Genomic DNA, 20,742 nt, shown 5'->3' on the forward strand with positions numbered 1-20,742 from the left:
ATAAAACCGATAATGATTTATTTCTGGTTTTAAAAGCTGCAGAAATTGAAACTTCCAGTTGAACGTATTTCCTTTAGAATTTTGTCAGGGGGAAAAAAATATTGTCTTTACTTTTCTATTCTATGGAATAGAATTAGAACCATTTCACTTTTTTTTTTCCCCTTCAAGTTGCAAATGATACCTTTGCAAAGTTGGTTTCACTTTTGGTTTTTGTTTTCTGGAGAAATCATAACATTGAATTTCACTTTGTCTTGAAGTTAGAGCTTATGCTGAGTTTACGTGGAAAAACGACATTTCTGTCTTTTGTGAACTAAACTAACTTTGTTGTAACAGTGGGAGAAGTTTGGCCATTCTTTTTGATGGATTGCAAATATACAGGAGTGTCAGGCCTGGATCACATGCTGTGTGGAAAAAGCAGGAAGGGAAGGCATGAAAATTTGAGCTATGAGTTGCTTACTATAGACGTGTGAAAATGCCAGTTTTCTGTGTGAAACTTGTGCTTCTCTGGCCTGCTATAGCACGGGGTGAGAAAATTTCAGTTGTCATTTATGACTCTGTGGCAATCATGTAATTTAATTTTTTTTTTTTTTTAGTGTACCATTAGCAAAATAAAAACTTGACAGTTTAAACTGTCATGCTCCCGTTAATTGTAATCCTTTATCCTAACCGGATTACACTGATAATTTTCTTGCAATAATCTGAAACTTCACATGAACAACTTCAGTTTAGTTCCTTAAATTACTTTGCTGAAAATGCACATATCCTACAAAAGTTTTTTCTAAGCTTCCCTAACATATAGTTTATAATCGTGAGACTTTTAAATGCTTTCTACTGTGTTTCAGTGGATATTTGCTGCCGAGATGACTGTGTAACTCAAATGTTTTGTGTGGCTAAAGTTTCAGATGTACTTTCCAAATGTAACCTTAGTGAAAACAGATGGAGCTGACCCACTTTTTTAGGATTTGTCTCCACACTTGTCTGAACCTCCTTCTCATTCACACATTAATCCCTGCTTTGAGTTAGCTGATTCTTCAGTTATTTCACCTGCTGGTACGTGTTAAAGCCTGATTGCTGTTGGCAGTCTGAGTTTGTAACACAGCAGCTACAACTACCGAACTGCTAATCCAGCCATGATGTTGTTAATCAAGTAGGGTTTGGTTTTTGACGTCTGCATGGGATAGCTTTCACTTGAGCTTGGCGGAGAGGGCTTGGTCGAGCAGACCTAACTCAAGCTAACAGGTCTGTAGTGAAGACAAATTTACTTAATATGTGAAGCCAGGTATTTTCAATTCCATGGCTTACTACAGACACAAATTAAGTGATTTAAAAGGTTATTGGTCTGTAACACGCCCTCTACTTCTGAGTAACTACCTCGGCTCTTTTTTGCTGGTAGTTCCAGCACTTGCATATCCGCTTGCGTGGCACCTTCTCCGGGGTTGAGTCCCCTGTTCTGAAGTGTCCTGAAGGTAGTTGCCTTTTAGAGTTGACCAGCTGAGTCTCATCAGACTGCTTTTAGCCTCTTCCCTCAGTCACTGTATTAGGCTGCCCATCACGTTTTGTTGCATTTGTGTTTTTTCATATTTCTTAAACAGAACCCGTCACAACGCTCCTGTGCCCCTTGTGAGGGTACGAGAAGCAAGGTAAAGACAGAGCTCACATGTTAAGGCTCAGTTTTAGAGAAGGGCTTCTCTGTCCTCCTGTTTGCTGGGGGGATAAAGGGGAAACATCGAGTTGAGGGCACTCTCATTAAAATTGCTGCATGCAGAGGAGCACTTTGGAGTTTCTGGCATCTATGTATATTTGTTTTTACAAAGCCTGTTTGATGCTTAATTAAAATTTACTAATGTTTTGTTGTCAACACTGAAATGCATTGTCAGTGGCTTGGAGTATCTGCAAGTAATGATTTTACAAAAGCAAATTCTTTATATTTAGGCTTTATTTAGCAGGCTGTGATGAGAGGTGCTGAGTAAATTAAAAAAAATTATGATAACAGTACTCTGTAGTTAGAATTTTTCACACAATAGATTTAATCCATTTTTCTTTGTCCTTTTTTGCTTTTAAGGATATTGTAACATGCACCAGTTCCAATTATTGCTGAAAAGGTAAAATAGGCTGTTCATCTCATACTTTTCCTTTTGCTTTTTTTTCCCATCCCACTCTAGCTTTGGCAAGCAGTCTGGAGGAAAACGAGGATGCGAATGTATCATATTGGAGCCTTCAGAAATGATTGTGGTAAGACAGATTTTTTCAAATGTATTTAAATCTATTGCTGGTTTCAGCAAATTCTTTCTGTCTTATAGCAGAAAGCTTATTGTAAAGTATTCTATAAAATTGCAGCAAAATTGCCTTGATTTCAATTATACCTATGGCTGCTATCGTAACAGCAATAGCTATGTAAATTTAATCTAGATGGGTAAATGGTGATGATGATTAGGTCATTCTTTCTAAAATTATGCTTACTTGAGTTTCAAAAGCCTACCAGTTACGGCTGAGTTGAGCATTCCTGAGTCAGGCAACGACAGACTGCTATCCTGAATATTTTATTTACATCCCCACCCCCCCGTTTCATTGCTTCTCACCGGCCGTGCTGGGTCTGGTAGGCAAGGCCCTCTTAGTCCTAGCCTTTGCAGCTCCATATAGTGTGAAGGCTTTTAGGTAAGAGGAGAAGGGAATGTTTGAGTGCTTAGCCAAGCTTGAAGAATAAGGTTTTCAGCTTAGTTGTCATCAACCTTTGTGCATGTCCAGATTTCCTACTGCTTCTTCAGAACGTTTACTAGTACTACCAAGTTCATACGTGCCTAAAGGTTGTAACTCACCCCTTCCCAGGTTGATGTACACGTACTGTCAGCAGCTGGAATATTAGGACGGCTTCTCTGTAGTGCAGACCGACACTGTACCCTGGTAGTGTGGCTGGGGACACAGGAAGATCTCTTTCAACTTTGATCTTATGAAATGTTGCTAATGGAGCTGGAATAAAAATGCTTTTTGTTCTGAGAAGCCACGTATCTGTTAGCAGGCTTAGATCTCCGAACTGCTATTGATTTAGTTTCCTTATATCTAGATGTGGTAACACCATAAAACTAATGTTTGATGATGTCTCTTACTTGTTGAGTATGTGAATATTCAGCTTCTTTGAGAAGTCTGTTTCTCAGAGTACACTAACAGCTGTGGATGTCGGCGATGTCCTGTACCGGGTTCACTTGCTGTCCTTTGTGCCATTCTTTCTGTGCAGCGTCAGTCTGATTCTGCTCGTGGGCTTTGATAGCATCAGTAATGCGCTCTTTGCTGCAGCAGATCTTTTAGGCTACAGTCTTGCCATGTCATGAAGTAAGCGCAGGTGAGCGTGCGAGAAGCCTGTCAAGTCCTCTGGAGTGAAATAGTTCATTTGTGCGTTCCCAATTACCCAGTCTCTTCTCAAAGCTGGAGTTTTTAGGGGGAGATTTATGCCTTGAAGGATGCCACAGGACCGCTTGGGTGACGCTAGGTGCAGCCACATCACATGAATGCCCCAGGCACCCTGGTTTGCTGCTGCTGCTCAGTGTTTTTGCCTGTTACCTGCTGCTGCCAAGGCTTTGGCGTGCTGCGTGTGCCTGTGTCCGCTGCTGGGGCTGAGCCGAGCCTCACCTCAATGCTCCTGGCACCTTGTAGCACAGAATGACACACACTCACTTACCTGGTCATACACAGGCCTGTTGAATCTCTGTAATCCTTCAGGTTCATGTAACAGAAAGAAGAATTTGGTCTGTCTGGACGGATTTCACTAACAAAGCACCTCCACGACTCTGAGGTTCTCTGACGGGTGCTGCAGACACCACCAGACCTGGCGTGCTGCTTCTACCAACACCTGAGTGTGATGTAGCCGCTGGGCAAGATGTGTTATCACATGAAATTCTTAGGAAATACCTACATCCTTCTTTGGTCATACCACCATTGTTGTAAAAAAAAAAACCCAGGAAGATGCAAATAAGAGTAGCTTCTGTGCAGTGTGGGCTACCGGAGAGAAACTGACCTTCTTAAAATATTTTATGAAGAAATTGGGGTGTTTTGTGCATGTGTAACTCAGGTAGCTACAATTGTGATGAGTTGTTTTTTTTTCAGAGGAACACACTGTCAGTCTCTGGAGAAGCCAACGTTGGCCATGTCAGCAATGTCAAGAGCTGCTGGGTGTTCCTGGAGACAAAGCCTGGATAACTGTTCTGTGTATTTTAAACCTCTCGAATTTTCTGTAATTGTAGTTAAATGCTACTCGGAGCATAGAGGCACTTGAAATCCTTTACTGGAACTTCAGTGTATTTTTCTGTGGGAAAACTGGAGAATTAAAAGTGCTAGGTTTTTTTCCTTTATTATGTTTTTTTGTTCATGTTTTATAGGCGAATGTAGCTAAAAGTACTATTAACTGTCAGTTTTCTAGGTAGGACTTCAAACGGGGTGAGAAAAAAGCATCAGTGTGGTGTCATCCACCTTCCTGATTATCTGCACTGACACAAGTGTACTTGAGTTTCATTTCCCTGATTAATTCTTACAAATTCTTTTATATCTCTCTTTTAAAAATTTGCAACATACTAATGAGGTCTAATACATAATAAGTATTTATCTTCAAGCAAAAGAATTAGCTACTTTCGTGTAGTTAGAGAACACCATCTCTCTGCTGCTGACTGATTGAATTTTTTTTTTTTTTTATCCCCCCTTCTCTTTTCAGAATGTAAATCAGTTTTGTAGTGGGAATCCTCTGGGAACTGACCCATTTTAAAGGCCATAAAATGTGGTCAACTTAAGTTAATGAGGATAACAGATAGTGTGTGAATGGGTATTGTAGCTCATATTTTTGGAGGGTGAGCAATCTATTGAATTAGTAATAGGTCCATTTATCACTTAAGAAAATGGCCTGGAATTGCAGCATATCTCAGTGTGCTGAAGTGTCCTTTCTGTTGTTCCTTGGTGCTTTCATTTTCTTCTTCAGATCTAAGCATAAGATTTCAGAAAAGCAGCGTGATATTTGGAGGTGGAAAAATATTTCATTGCTGGCACGGCCTGCCGAATGAAATTGAGGCCAGTCCTACGATCCTCCTCGATTTTTTTTACATGTCGGCAAGTGCTGTGGGTGAAGCTGGCTGTAGGGAAGCAGGCTGCTGCTGCCAGTATTCAAGGTTAATAAAACAACACCCTTGATTTGGAAACTAGCCAGTTAATAGGCTTTACCAGACTTCTTGTTATTGAAAATGAAATAATACGCAGTAGCCTACGGGGCAGCGGTCTCCATCTGACCTGGCAGCCTGGTGGCACGTTGATCAGCCTGGTCCTTCGCTCCCACGCCGGGGCTCGGCTCGCAGCATCCGCAGAGATGCTGAATTCCTCCATAGGAGGGTTCATCCCGCTTGGAGGAGGGTGTGAAGAGGTTGAAGATACTCTCTGCCAACAGAAATTTTTTAGTTTTAACCAGGTGGAAGCATGGCTGAGTGATGAGCAGCGCGAGGGAGCCCTGGCACGCCTGTCCTGCTGATCAAAACCCATTTGGATATGTTATTGTAAATCATAAGCATAAACAATCTGCTGGCCAGCTGGACTCGGGATACTGATGGTGCTGGTGGTACTGAACTGGAGGCTCTGTGGTGTAGAGGTCTTTCCTCATTTTCTGATTTTTGTTTTGTTTCTGTCAGCAGCAGTGGCATTAACCGAAGGAAGCAGGTGGTCTCACTTTCTGAGTTTCCACTAGCAGTTGGTTTTGCCTTTGTGCTAACAAATAATACTTTTGTGCTCATGTCTCAGTTTTCAGTTAGAATTGTGGAAGAAAAAAAAACTTCATCTTCCACCGAGTGTTTGTTTTACTTCAGTCTTAAAAATTCCTATTCATTTTGGGACTTCTTAATCATAAGGGTCCTCAGGATTGGAGTCATTGTCCAACCACGTCAGGAAGCCCTCGGTGTCCAGGTTAGTCTGGTACATTGGAGAAGCTCAGCACTTGTTTTAATTTCTGTGATCCTGTAAGACTGAATGCAGGGGAAAAAAGGAAATAATACATTTATTGAAGTAGTTCGTGTACTATAGCACAAGTACGAAAATTAAAAATGTCATCGACGTGATTTGGGCTATTTAATAGAGTACCTGGACAAAACCAAACTTTCTTTCTTCTGGAAGCCTTTTGTATAATTTAGGAGCAACATTATTGCTAACTAGAAATCCATATTTTATGCTAGGTGAAGAAGGGCTTCTATATCCAGTGTCTTACTATTTTTTTTTTTTGATGATACTAACCGGCCTGTTTAACAGGTGGGGATTTTTGTTTTAATTTTTCTCTGCCTGCATGCCAAGTGTGTGTGTGTGTGTGTGTATATACATATATATATATATATATATTTATTTATATTTATATTCACATCCTTATATAATTGTGCTTAAAGCGATGCTGCTACTAGATAATCTTTATTCATTGTCCCGTGCCTCTGCAAACACGTAGTAAAATTCTAGTGAAAAGTGTGGTTGTCTCTTACTAGGGGAACTCTGCTTTTCTGCTTTCTTTTATGACAACACTCTAGTGTGAGGTTCACTCTTCTTTTTTAGCTGTTGTATCTTTAACCTGTGTTGTCAGTGTATGGGTTTTTTTTTTCTCTATGGAATTAAAAATAACCCACAAGGCAAGCCCAGCTGCTTGCACCTTCCTCTGACCTCAGATAGAGTTCGCTGTGTGGAAAAAGCAACGCGGAAAGTAGATGTGATCTTGCTTTTGTGATGGTTTAGATATTTTGGTTATATTGTTCCTGTCTGTTAAGTCTTTCTGGTTTTCATTCCTTTATACTTTTTGAATTTTAAGAGAGAATTTTTGGATTATTTTTGAGATAATTTACCTGAGTATGTGAAATGAGGGCTATGTAAAACCACACAGAGGTTCTTCTCCTGTCCCAGTACTAAAGTTTATGTTTAGGATTTTCACGTGAAATTATTTTTTTTTGGAAAAAAAAAATAATTGAAGACAGTAGAAATTCCTATACAGTAAACAGTAGAGGAGCTTCTTGCCTGACTGCAGCCTATTTGCATGCATGTCTGTTCTGCTTCCTGCTAGGAGATATTTTTCCAAAACATCAGAAGGAAATGGGAAAGGATGAGAGTGCTTTTTATAGAAAAAAGGGATAATAACTAGCGGCACAAAAAGGCTTCGTATTGGCTTTTACTAGCAAGATAAATTTATCTAATTTTTAATGTTTAGTCACAAACAACACTGAACAACGAGATATGAATCAAGTTGCAGTTATTTTTTCATAATCTGTTGGTAGCAGTTAGAAGTCAGTATGACATAGGTGAGGTAGCTGTTTATAAAAAGCTGGACTATTTAAAGTTGTTTAGCTGTGATTGGTACTAGAAATGAGTTACTCTTTTTAAAATTACACCAATAAAAATAGGATATATATATTCAGTGCCTTTACCAACTTGTACATACTCAGAGAAATGGTATCTTCTGCGTTGAAAATACACGCGAAACAAGCAGTGTCTGTGACTTGTGTGATATGTGTGGGTGCAAAAGGGTTTCTACTGGTGAGTAACACTGTTAGCCTTTTTTTTTTTTTTAAAAAAAAAAAACAAAACCAACACTGTTTCCTGGAAGGAAACCGTGGCCTCCAGCTCATTGTAATAACGTAGTTCTGAGACACGCAGCAGTGGTTCTCTGAAACGTCTGCAGTTGTTTTCTCAAGAAAAGTTTAACTGCTCTGAACTTATGTTTGTTCCTTCCTCATGAGCTTCATACGGCTCCATCGGCTTTCAGTGATATGGAAGAACTGGATGTTTAACCAAGAGCCTGAACATGTGTTTCAGGTGGAGAACTCCAAAGACAATGAGGAAAGCATCTTGCAAAGAGAAGTCCCGCTCAGGCAGTCCCGACGGAGGTTTAGGAAGATCAACCAGAGGGGCGAGCGTCAGACCATCACGGACAACGTGGATTCCAGCAGCTACCTGTCGGTGAGTCTGCTCTCCCTTGGCCCAGCTCCTCGGCATCGTGCCGTCTACGCGGCTGGCTGGCCATCTGTGGGACTGAGAAATGCTGGTGAAATGAAATAGTCCGTGTTTGTCACTTGAGAATCCACTTTTTTTTTTTTCCCTCCCATGTTGGTGAACAGTAGAGTGCTTTTGGATTTGAACACCGTAGGTGGAAGTGAAGATTCAGGCACTAGTTACAATAGAGGTGTTTTGGTTTAGGGATTTTCAGTTGAGCACTATAACTAAATAACGTGTTGGCTGGACAGACAAATGGTCATTATTGGGTTTTTGTTGGTTTTTCCTGGAGTTCTTTTGGCAAATATGTAAGAATTGGTGGTTTTCTTTTTTTGGTTTTTTTTTTCTTTTCTTCTTAATAAATTTGAACTATGGTTTGCAATGGGGTCAGTCATGAATGCAGTTCAGTACTGTATTGACACCGTCACATTTATTTGCTTAAAAATAGCATGGTGGTAATTCAAGCATCAAAAAGTAATGGCAACTCATTTGCTAGTCTTAAATAACATCACAGACTATATAATTGCGCTGCGTGAAGACACATGTGGTTTTAAGGCCACGGTGCTTTTATAAAAGTTTCTCATACAAACTTCCTGCTTGGTGGCAGGATATCCGTGTGATCTAGACAAATTATTTAATTGAAAATATTTATTCTGGATACTTTAAATTTGATTTGAAAATCAAAGGTTAAATAACAGTGCTAATGTTGAAGTACACAAACCTTGAGTAGTGTTTGTGCCCAGAAAAGAAAAAAACAAATTCTGTTTACCCCCCTCCCCCTTTTTTTTTTTTTTTTTTTTCCATCTTCCTTTTCATCTCCCCAAAAGGTACAAAGCCTCACTTGGTTGGTACACTTCAAAATACCTGATGGGTGCAGTTAGATGTAAACTTAAAATTATTTCCTCTGTTTCGGAATAAACTGCTGTGTTTTTTCTGCCTGTTGGTAGCTGTTGGATCACAGGTGGGGATTTTAGACTCTCCACAGCATTAGCATGTCTGTGAGGAGCGGTTACTGTGGCGTTTGTCTTGTAAGCAAAATTGCTCTTGTTGCTGTGACAGGAAGAGAATATGCTGCTTGAAGTTTAACATCCTCTGCCATCTCATTTCAAGAAAATGTCACGTGTTGGATTTTATCATTAGTAAGTCATTAAATTAGTTATGGACGGAATGAGATGTTGGAGCCTCGTACTCCGGGCAGTCGTGCATAAGGCTTTATTAGGAATTAAATTCCAATCTGTGTGTGACAAAACCTCTCTCTGGTGTTTTGTGACTGTGAATAAGCACACAGAAAATAATTCTCAGGCTTCCGTGCTAAGAGGAGGAGAAACCCAGGAGCATCCCGTGCTGGTGCTCCGGTGCAGCTTGCCTGGAGGGGCTTGTGAGAAGGGACTCGGCACCTTTGGTCTAAGAAAGGCCAAGTTATACGGCCTCTGGGAGGATTTTGGAGGTTGTCAGCTACGGATGCAAAGAGTCAGCGTGGTGCACTTGCAGGATTGTGATTAGCCAACAAATGATGTCCTCGTTAGGATTTTTTTTTTTTTTTCATGTGGGTTTATTTCTTTGTTACCAATGACACAGAACGCATCCCTGTCTCTGCATGTAAAGCTGCTCGTTGCAAACCTGATGGCTTCCTCAGAGTTATGAATATATCTATTTTGATCAGCATTTGATGAGAAACAGTATAAACTTCATATATCAACAGCACATTCCTAAATCTGTTTTTGTCAGTTAATTAGGAATATATATAAAAAGTCCTGTTAAGGCTCCTAGGTGTTTTCCTGGATGAGTGAGTGCTAAGTAGCAAGGCGTAAACAACTACCTCTCTGATGGAAAATCTGCAAGCTGTTGGGTTTTCAGCCATCTGAATTGAAATACCGATCCTTGTTTGGTAGACTGCAAGCTCCTAACTGGAAGGCGTCACACTCGCGGTACATGGTGTAGCGAAAAGTAATTTCTAACTCAACAGATGACTAAAAAAAAAAAATCAAAACATGATAACCAGCTGTCTGTTTGACAAGTAAACAGAAATTGGGTGCCTATATTTTTCCATATTCCATTACAAGCTGATAAAATAATGACTTTTTCTGCGATACGGTTTGTTCTGCGCGTAGGTTTAACTCGTACCTGCGTGAGTCTGCTCGTACGTGGCTGTTGGTTCCCAATGGGCTTGAAAAACCAGGCTTTATAATGTCACCCTTCAGGTCAGGCCATGTGCGAACGGGCAGGGTAAGGAGGAGGGGTTTTGAATGAAACTTTTATTTGACACGAACTTGCAATAGCGTTTTCTGCCAGAGTGGGAAAACTGTTTACAAACTCGCCAGCAGATTTCCTCTCTGGCATAATGCTAATGAATAACCGCAGTGTTGTATTTCACTCTCCAGCCTGTTGCTAAATGCTCTTTGACAGATGCTGAATGGAGCCTGACAGACCTTTTGTGAGCCCTGCTTGCTCAGGGAGGGCTCGGGGCTGCGCAGGCAGGCTGCAGGGACTTGGGTCGGGCTCCGGCAGTGTGATGTTGGAGTACTCAACACGACACCGTTGAAGTTTTTAAATGCCTGAGCTCTCCGACACCAGCAGTTTTATGCTTTCTAAAGAAAACTTAGATCCTGCAGGTATTGAAATTCGGTGTTATTTCATCCCACCTCACAATTTGTCCTTTCATGATTAAATAGAAGTTTTCTTTTGTTTGCTTTTAAGGGGAATTACCCATGCAATCTCCATTATCTCCTTAAAACGTAAATCTCTGTGCGTTAAATAGCCGATGATTGGTATTTATGATTAAGGTTAATCTTTGGTTTTATAAAACATTAACCGTTGGGTTGTGACATGAGCTTGCATCTACTTCTCACGTGGACCTCCCTGCTAGTTATTGCTGGAACTCATTCTGTAGAAATCCCTGTCATTGGCCGTGAAATAAAGATTTGTATGCAGATACTTTAATATTTTAAATGCTTGTTACCCTCTTTGAAGCTCTTCCTTTCTCTTACGCCACTTACTTAATTAAAAGAACACTAGTACTTAATTTAACTGTTTAGGATAGTTGACATTCAAATGATTGTGGGTATCTTCAAAATGTGGGGATTTGTGGTTTTTTTTTTGTTTTTTTTTTTTTTTCCCTTGAATGAACTAATGTTAAAAATGGATCATCTGGTTGGTTCCTTTGGTGAAGCAGTTACTTTTTAGATTCCTTTACTAGGTTTTTGTGGTTCATCGTGCATTGTTGTTTCACAAGAGCACTGGTCTCCTGCGGAATAAGTATTTTTTTTTTTTTTTTTTTTATTCCTTTCGGTAAAATACAGTGAACATATGCTGACAGTGATCGTTCTTCTCACTCAAACCGAACAGGTTTATATTTCTGTTTATATCTTCAAAGTGCACAGTGATGTGAATTTGTTCTTGCGATGCATATGCAAGGAAGTATGTTTGACTCGCTCTCGTGAGGTAGGTGAGCAATAGCCGTGCCAGGGTGCGTGGTAGCCATGTCAAGGTTCTGCTGCTGCTGGGTTTTCCCTTGTACAGCACAGCTAACCTACAGGATCCTGAATATAAATGTCTGTTTGGCAAAACACTTCTCAAATGTGTTTTTTTTTTTCTCCAGGATGCAGAGTAGCACTGCTGCCCACAAGGTGAGGGAGGAGGTGGCTCTGTCGTGGCGGGGTGTCATGTGCGGAGGCCACGGTTGCATCCCGAGTGCGTGCGGCCGGCTGTCTGCCCGGGGCAGGTCTGCACATCCCCAGAGTTACAGGGGATCGCTTGATCCCTCAGCATTTCTGCCTCTGTTGCCTTTTCATTTTCTAATAACTCTCAGCATCTTGTACGACCCCCACCCCCAGTGACATCCTGACTGGGGAGGGGGGGAGGAAGTGAGGCTGGAGTCATTTGGAGAAAGCTCTTGCTCAAATTGAGCAGATTAGAAAGAAATGTGCCAGTGTTTTTAATTATGCGTGCTCTTGCTTCAAATCTGACTTGTTAGCACAATTGCTCATCTTTTTGGAGATGTGCCCTCTGTGCATATAGCTGTCTGTAGCGTCGATACGGATCCAGACAGGAACTAGGGTCACACAGCAGGGCGTTATCACCGCAGAGATAAATACTTAGTCATTTCTAGTTCGTGGTCTAGTTCTCAACCCACTAAGTAATGCCACCATATTTCTTCATTACAAAAGAAAAAAGTAATTGTTCAGTGAGGTCCCAAACACTTGAGACCGTACAGCAGGTGCTTACAAAGCTAATGCTTACACAGCCAGGGTAATGACAGATGATTTTTTTTTTTTTATGTTAATGCTTTTAGGAGAAAATGTTTAAGGGTAGTTCTGGTGCTTTATAAAAGGTAAATTGCTGTTTTGATCTTGGATCAAGTAATCGGAAAGTAAATGGTTCCAAGCATTTAATCTTCACAATTAAAAAGTAAAACCTGAGGTACTAAGTTTTGCACTTACATTTCTTACAGTGATCAAAACCAAATGAGGTTTAACAATTTGATACAAATTTCTGCATGACTTTCAAACCTGTAAAATCATCTCTCTCTTCATTTGAATAAGATTTTTCCAATTTATTAACAACATACATTTTTGATGGTTCTCTTCCTTTTTGAAATGATTTTTTTAAAAAAATTTTTAAAATGAAGGAATATTTGTATTTTTAAAAATAGTGCATATGTGATGTAATGCATCTTCCTATGGAGTTGTGACATTTCGAATTTTTCAATTGTTAGTTCATTGTAGAGCAGCATAAAGAATTCTGTACCAAACTTTTAGCAGTAATCGCCTTTCTCAGGGATGCAAATTTACTTTTTTTTTTTTTTTTAAATCTCTTGTAAGAGGATGATGATGTTTAAAAGATTTATTATAATATTAAGTTTTACAGACAGTATCTTAATACTTGCATCATGTAAAAATTTTCCTGGAGCCTTGTAGAAGCATTTATCTTCAGAGAAGTCTGTCACTGAAGACTGCTTGAGTGGCAAGTTTCTTGTTCTTTGATCATTACTTAATGTAATCCTGTCAGAGGCTGGAGTTAGCGTAGGGTATCTCACAATTCAGGAAGTTAAGTCACTTTTCAATACACTGGATCAAACCCATTAGGTTCTTTACCATCACGAATCCTTTCCCTTTTAAATGCTATAAAACGCTATGGATCTCTTATAATCTATTTTTAACTACCAGGTAAATTTGCTGAAATGGTACCTTTTATTGATCTAAAAGAACTAAGGCTGACTTACAGCATGCCTCCAGCTGCCTTTTGTTAAACTTGGATGCAGTATTGGCTGGCATCTGTCTTTTGGAGTCTGTTAATTTTAATGAGGCTGTGGCTGATCTGTGAGTGGCTAAAATCACTCCTCCTTGAGCTGGAGGATGATTCTCTTTGCAGCTCGTTGCTTTTTAATGTGTTTATGTCCACGCTTCCTCTTTTTGACGCTCTTAAAAAAAAATGCTTGACAGAATTTTAGTTTTACTAACTTAAGGAATCAGAAGAAAATTTGATTCTTGCTGAAATCCATGAGTCTTGATGTGCACTTAGTGTGTACAGGAGTTCATGTCGTTGATAGCTTTCTGGAGGTGTCACGCGATGCAAAGAGATACTGGAGGTTCCTTCTTCCTGGCAGTGGTTTTTACAACACGAGGATTTTCTCTGTTCTAATCTCCGTCTTAAATTTTTGCATGGTGCAGGTCGGACCCCGACTCATGGGTCGTGTACGCTGATGAGCCTGTGCAGGACCCCCCCTCCATTAGCCAGGAGACCTGGGCAGGACAGGACCTCTGTGAAAACCCACATGCACAGTCACTTGTTTGCAGCTCTGTTGAACTCCTGCCATTTTAAGTGTTTTTCTTGCTTCTTTGACCAAAAAGAAGCCGCGTCTGCAGCACGTTCGCTTCCTGAGCAGACGGCTTGAGGTTTGTTGTAGCCTGCACCTAACGGGAGCCAGCCACAGCACCCAGTGCTGAGGGGTGGAGGAGAGAGGGGAACGCGTGTGCCTGGACCACTGGGTCTCTGGAAGCGAAAATTACTGCCAGGCTGGTCTTTGGGGTGGGGGAAGAGGCTGGGAATGATGTAATAGTTAAGCAGCTCTGTTAACGAATGATGTCAGTGTCTGCTTCCCTGGCTAAATGCCTCTTTGCTGGTGGAACTGGGAACAACCCACTGGTGTCCAGCATGGGGAACCTGTGCTCGGCATCTCGAGCTCTCCCTGGTCTGCCAAGACGCCCTCAGGCTCTTCCCTCTGCTCATGTAAGCAAGGGGAAAATTTCCAAATGCATGTTCACTCATATTTGATTTTGCATATTGATTTTTGTCTGCTCGTTTTGTCAGCAGTGTGACTGTCAAGGACTCCTTGAAAGTCCGTTGCTGGTTATAATGGTCATTAACAAAACGCCAATCCTCCAAGTGCACTGTGCATTAAACATCTTCCTAGGAATTTCCATAGACCCCTGGTGCTTCCCAAACCAATTAATAAGCATCTGCACTTTCCAGAGAGTAATGGCTTGGATAGGCTGCACACAAAGTAAGAAAATACTTAGTGAAAATATTGCCCTGCGGTTAAAATCTGTGTTTTTCAGATTAAAATTTTATCTTTTTAAAAAAAACCCCAACATATGCAACATGTAAAACCCAATTTTATCCATAATGAAAGTGGTTGTAGTGATTAAAAACTTACATTCAGGAGTTTCCCTGAAGGTTTTACTGACTTGACAAGCAGATCATATATAAAAACTGTGGAAATCACCTCAAATCGGGGGTGTGGGGGGTGTGTGTGACGTGTGGCTGTTTAACAGCAGTTGGGAGTGATGCACAAATGAAACTACACCAAACTGAAACTAGGGGAGATTTCTTTCAAGCGACCACCTGGATTTCTCCAGTCTGGCTGGAGGCAGCAGCGTAGGGCCCCGCGGCATCGTCCTCCTGCAGACAGACGGACAGACAGACAGACAGACAGACAGACATCCTCCTGCTCTGCCAGGCTGCTGCCATCCGGCCTGCCACGACGTACCGAGCTGCTGCTAGGGAGAGCTGCTCTGAGGTTGCTGGTAGGGCTGACTTACCCATCTTTCACCTTTTATACAGCTGAAGAAGCAGCTGATTTTTTTTGCCACATGGACACAATACATATTTTTCTAACAGCTTGAAAGAAATTTTGCCTTTTTTTTTTTTTTTTCTGCCCACCAGTGCTAACACCATAATATCTTCTCTTGCCTCAAAGACTTTTTTTTTTTTAAACCTTTTTCTGTCTTGAGTAAGATGAGCACTTAATTGTACAGCTGCTCCCTCCCCAGGTGTTGGTGAAAGCTGGGGTGATGATGGGCCCCGTGACCCCAACGCCATCCCTGCAGCGGGTCTGTGTGTTACCCTCCCCTCCTCGCTCAGCAGACAGCACAACTGCACTTGTTTGTGTGATAACTCAAGAAAAACTTTGGGATGTTTTCACACTTATTTCCTACTTGCAGTCCAAACACATCAGTGTTTTTACAACTGAGCACTTTCACCAGGAAGCCTGGAATCATTTGGAAACAGATCCTGAGCACAGCTTGTCCTTTGCAGGGAAACCTCCCCCTTCTGTTAACTGGGATTGAACTGGAGAGTTGCTCAGACCTTGACCTAAGCTGGTACTGGCAGTGCTGTGGAGGGATGTACTGTCATGCCTGTTGTTGCTCCATGGCAGCTTCTGACAGAAGAACCTTTCAAAAATTCTAGATGTTTTGAAAATCAACACGCACCAGTAGTAAAAATTAGGGTCATTATTCATGTGCTCTCTATGCAGTAATCAGTTACCTGTTTCTTCCTCCTCCTTCTACCACGTAGAGAGATTTACACCATAGTAGAAATTAATTCTTTGGAAAATGCCCGAGAAAATATTTTATGTAGCATGTTCAGCGAGTTAATCTCTGTTTTGATGGACCCTAAGGGGTTGGGTGGCAGTTCCAAAGTCGTTAATTCTTTGTAAGCAGCCTCTTATGCAAACGAGATTGAGAATCTAAGGGTTGTGCCCATTGCTCATAATAGTACCATGTCATTCAGGTGTTTCATGGCAAAAAGCAGTGCTCTGCACCTGAGAGAGGCATTTCAGCCTTTTCGGGACTTAAAAACCTTTTGTGTATGAGTTGCGGTGCTTTTGTCAGATCCTTCTTTTAACATTATTGTTTCAGTCTTTTGAAATGACATATTGAGTGGCTTCATGTAGAAAACCGACAGGGTAGTAGCCAGCAAGCTGGTCGCCTGCATGCAGGGAGATGGTAGCGTGCGTGGATCTGTTTTTTATTTCCTGTCTTCCATCTGGGCTGTTTCTCTTCAATATGCTCTACTGAAGTGTAGCAGCCTGGTTGTATTCTCATTTGTCGCCAACTCAACCTTTTCACTTAGGTTTAGGTTTAGCATGCTATAGAGAGAAGTAGTCGTGTGAAGGGTCACTTTGTATTTTAGCCTGAAGAGTTGTGACTTTGAGTCGCGGGGCTGAATGCCACACAACACTGAAGGACTTCTTTAGAGGACTGTGGTGGTGATGTCTTCGACTTTGTATTCAAGTTAAAATGGTTTTCTAATTTAGAATATGGAAATTCGCATCAACTCAGTCATATTCTTCGGAAGCCTTCTGGACCGAGTGAAGGACTGAGAATATCCTGAGCAATTTTCTGTTAAAATCACCATCAGATGATGTCAGTGCATAATGCAAGCATTTGGGTGCCCTGTTTTCCTTGAAAAATCTTGGCGTGAAAACCACTGTCTGTATGAGAGAATAGCTAGAAGAATATCTTTGGTTTTGGCATAGAACGGATTGCTATCTAATGGCATTTAACAGCATTTATAATTTTACATTTGATACGTGAAAACTTTCTTAATGGGGTATATATTTGACAGATGAAATACTTGAAATAGTTGATTAAACGAAGTCTCTGGCTAACTGGGACCGTTGTTGTAGCTTAATTCCTTGTTGATGCTTACTTTGTTCTTGCAAGTCAGAGTTGCTTTTTATCACTGAGTAGTAAAGTTTTTTTGTTCTTCTGTGATTAAGTATTTTCGTATGAGGTAATCTAGCCACAATGCTTGTACTGTCTCTATGATTTTGATTTTTGTTTCCTTTAAAGTTTGGTTAACAGTTGTGGTTTGTCAACAGGGAGTGTAGGTATGGCAACTGGCCCATCCGTTGCTGTATCTGTTAAGATGAGTTTCTCAGATTGGGTGAGACAAACCGGGCTTCTGCGGCTGTTTTGGTCTCAGTGGAGGGAGGGACCCCAAATTATGTTGGGGAGAAATTTCCAAGAGCGTACTCAGCTTTCCATTTTTAAAGGCAGTAAGGGCTGGATCATAGCCGAAAATGCAAAAGTTTGGAAATTTCCTTTTTTAAAAGAAAAGAAAAAAAAAAAAAAAAGTTTGTTCTGTCTGAAGAGGGAAGCCCTGCAGAGCTGCTCTGCGTGGCACTTCCCCAGCACGGCAGATCTGTGGTCCCCCTGCTAGTAAACCCCTGGGGAACACTTCTGCTGGTGCCTTACCCACCCCATCCAGCCCTGCTCTGGCTGTTCCTGAGCTCAGGTTATGCTGGGCCTGGCTGGTCCCAGCTTTGATGCTGGCGCACGGAGTTATGCCTGAGCCCAGGCCAGTCTGTCATAGACAAGCTGTGTGGTGCCTTCTGACACGGGTCTCTTCTGGGGAAAAAACATTCATGAGATGTCGTGCCTGAGATGATACACGTATCACATACACCCTTCGAGCTGGATGCCCTCATCCTAATAAATGAGAGCTGACTGTTCAAAATCACCCTTGCTTAGAGAGAAATTCTGAAATTTGGTAGGAGGAGTCAGATCCCCCCCTCCTTCCTACTTTCAGGCTTCTGGTTTGGTGTTAATCCTCAAATACAAAATGCTAGAAGTATTGCAAGTGGCATTTTAATGATTTTTAACCTCGTCTGTGGAGTTAATTTATTATTCTCAAGGTCATTTAATCAGAGGCCTTCTTGTGAGAGGTGTGCTGGTACCTTATGTTCTACATAGTCTTAATCTGATTGTTTTATCTTGAGATACGGTTTTTATAAAGGAGAAAAGAAAGAGTGGTGTATTGTGTTGACTTGTAACTTTTGGGGGATGAAATTGAATATATACATTGGTGGGTTTTGCGGTTTCCAAATGGGGACACTCCAGCGGGCTTCCCACTTAGGCAGCAGCTGAGGAAATTACGGCCAGGTCCCTGTTAGGTTTGGGTTGTGCTTTCAGTTTTGACTAGACCAAAGGTAACGTTTTAGCGAGCAAAATTCTAAACGTGTTCGGGAAATTTTGCTGTGAGATATTAAAGGTTTTTGTCCTTTCAGCATCTCTGGGTGAGCTCAGTCCCACAGAGTGACCCTCCTGTGGTTGGTATCTGCTCGTCCTCAGCACCAGGGATTTTTGGGTTGCGTACCTTCCCAAACTTCCCCACCCCTTGCTGAAATGAGATGTCAGGAAGGGAGGAGCGTGGTATGAATCATTTCTGTTCAAACAGTAGAAATGAACTTTTTGTTTGAGTCCGTAGCAGAGGGGGCTTCCCCCTTCCCCCTGTGCTGGCGTTGGCCCTGTTTGCAATGCTGAGCATGCTGCTGCCCGACTCTGCAGCGAGCCTGTGCACCAACAGACAGATCTGCAGGGGAGAGCTGGAATTTATAAACATATTTAACAAAGTATTATAAACCCTATAAATCTGAATCGCTGCAAATAGGAGATGACCTGTCTGTGCTTAACACAACAGCTGAAAAAAAAAAAAAAAATAAAAAAATGGTTGGGGTAGTGCGAAAGCGCTGGAGAAATTGAATCCATGGTGCCTTTTTATTGTTCCTTCTGTATTGCTGGTGCTATATTTAGAAGCTTACATCACTTCGGGGATGATGACAGTCTCTGCCCTCCCTCTCCTGCTCCCTCCCGCTCTCCCTCGCTCCTTCCCTTAGGATGGATCATGTTTTCATACTACTTATGAGTCCTGCAGATCTTTCGGTAGGATTTTTCTACAGCCTGTTAGTAAGTGCTACCGTGGAGGGCGATGTACGGAAGGATGCGATCGCACCACGTAATGTCACCCTGAAGGGGAACGGGAGCTGGCGGTGCTGCTTTCCCTGCCTCCGCTTCCTAAAAGGGTCAGGAACAGGGTGGAGAGTTGTATTTTATTTTATTTTCTTTTTTCTTTTTTCCGTTAAACAGGAATTCCTGAGAAGCCCTAACGAGGGGGCTAACCTTGCCACGAAAGTACACTGATTCATTTATGATGCTTAAGTTAAATGGCGGGGAGAAATCAGAGGAGCATGCCAGTGTCACTGACTCCAGCAAGCTGTGCCAGCGGAGCAGGGGCTGCAGCCAGCTCACGCTGCAGCTGGCTCTGCCTCCCGCACCCCACGCTCCCCTTCGCCTGCCTTTCCTAAAAAGATTTAAAGTCCTCAAATCTACTGAAATATCCTCTTGATGCAGGTGCCCTTAATGCTAAAATATTTCTGCATCATGCCGCGGTGTTTGGCAATTGCCATTCGCAAAACCGTATTAAAATGAATTATTTTAGCCTGAAACGTCTTTGCCGGCGTGTGTGCGGTGACAGATTGCTTTCCAAGCAGCTGGGCTCCTTCCCCTGCCCCCACCGCGGGCTCGGAGTCAGGATGCTACCTTAGCTGCTTTACTCAAACTGAGGGGGAAGGAATTAAGGTACCTGCTCGTAGCTGAGCACTGCTGCAGGGGGACAGCATGCCAGCGGTCGCCTGGCTCTGAGGACAAAGGGACAGAAAGTCCCTCAGCCCCAGGCCCCTCAGCTCGCTGGCATGCCGGCGGCTTCTGCCTTTTCAGGCAGTGCCATGATGGCTTCGAGACCCACGCTCGTCCTCCCCGCTGGCACGGCACAATGGGCTTTTCTTTCTCCGACTGATGGGGGGAAAAAGTAGTGCTGCTTGCTGGGGACCTTCTGCTGTCAGCTGCGGGTGCTCTCTGCTCTTGCAGGACTTCAATTTGCCGTGTCCTTAGATAAGACTCTAATCCTGCTTAACTGAACGTGCGTTTAAATGACGGAAGGTCGTCTTCTCCTTTTGAAAACATCTCATTTTTCAGTGTCTTAGTCTCGTTAGACAATTAGAACACGCAGATTTGTTTAACAGTCGGGAGGATCCAGATAGCATTATGGGAGGATAAAGGGAATGATGCATAGAAATGTGTGGAGTGATATTTCAAGCGTGGAAAGAAATCAGTGGTAAGAAACAAAGACAACCTTGAATTCAGAGATTGTAGACCAAAGGGTTTTTTTTCCTTAAGATTCTCTGAAAACTTGGAATCTGGTTTAAAATGCGACTGGCGATTTACTGTTTGTGATTCTGCCTGATGCTGCAGTTCTTCCCAAGTATTTTGACTGCGATCACTATGGAACAGCCTTTATATCAGATTTTTTTTGTTTGTTTGTTTCGTCCCCGAGTTGCTCTAGTTTTAAGATTTATCATTAAACAGACAATTTATAAAAACTTACAGCCTTGTGCTGCAGGGAGCTCAAGCTGCAGAGATTCACGTGTTAAAGAAAGAAATCAAACCCCAAACAGAATAAGGTACATTGTTACTTCTCCCTCCTTCAGCATTAAAAAAGAACTAATTTGCTCTTCCTGTAATACAGAAGAGCCTCTTAGACTCTTCCCCTTTAGACTATTATGATCTTGAGGAGATTAACTGACTACTACTTTTTTTTTCCTTCTCTCTCTCTCTCACACACATATTCTCAGAACGCAGTGGGGGTAGAGAGGTAGATTAACGTTTTCTTTCTTGTTAAGTGTGAGTAATAGCT

The 20,742-nt window shown here is 41.8% G+C and overlaps 1 protein-coding gene across 1 annotated transcript in view; it reads left to right on the forward strand.

Annotated features, from left to right (window-relative positions):
- LOC113485364 (rap guanine nucleotide exchange factor 6-like) overlaps positions 1–20,742 on the forward strand; it is a 78,754-nt gene that overhangs the window by 54,291 nt on the left and 3,721 nt on the right. The window contains exons 7-8 of the mRNA XM_026858488.1: positions 2,163–2,232; positions 7,807–7,950. Coding sequence (XP_026714289.1) covers positions 2,163–2,232; positions 7,807–7,950 — 214 coding nt within the window. The remainder of the gene's footprint in view (positions 1–2,162; positions 2,233–7,806; positions 7,951–20,742) is intronic.

This window comes from Athene cunicularia, assembly GCF_003259725.1.
Source record: "Athene cunicularia isolate RWA chromosome 13 unlocalized genomic scaffold, athCun1 chr13_part1, whole genome shotgun sequence".
NCBI lineage: Eukaryota > Metazoa > Chordata > Aves > Strigiformes > Strigidae > Athene > Athene cunicularia.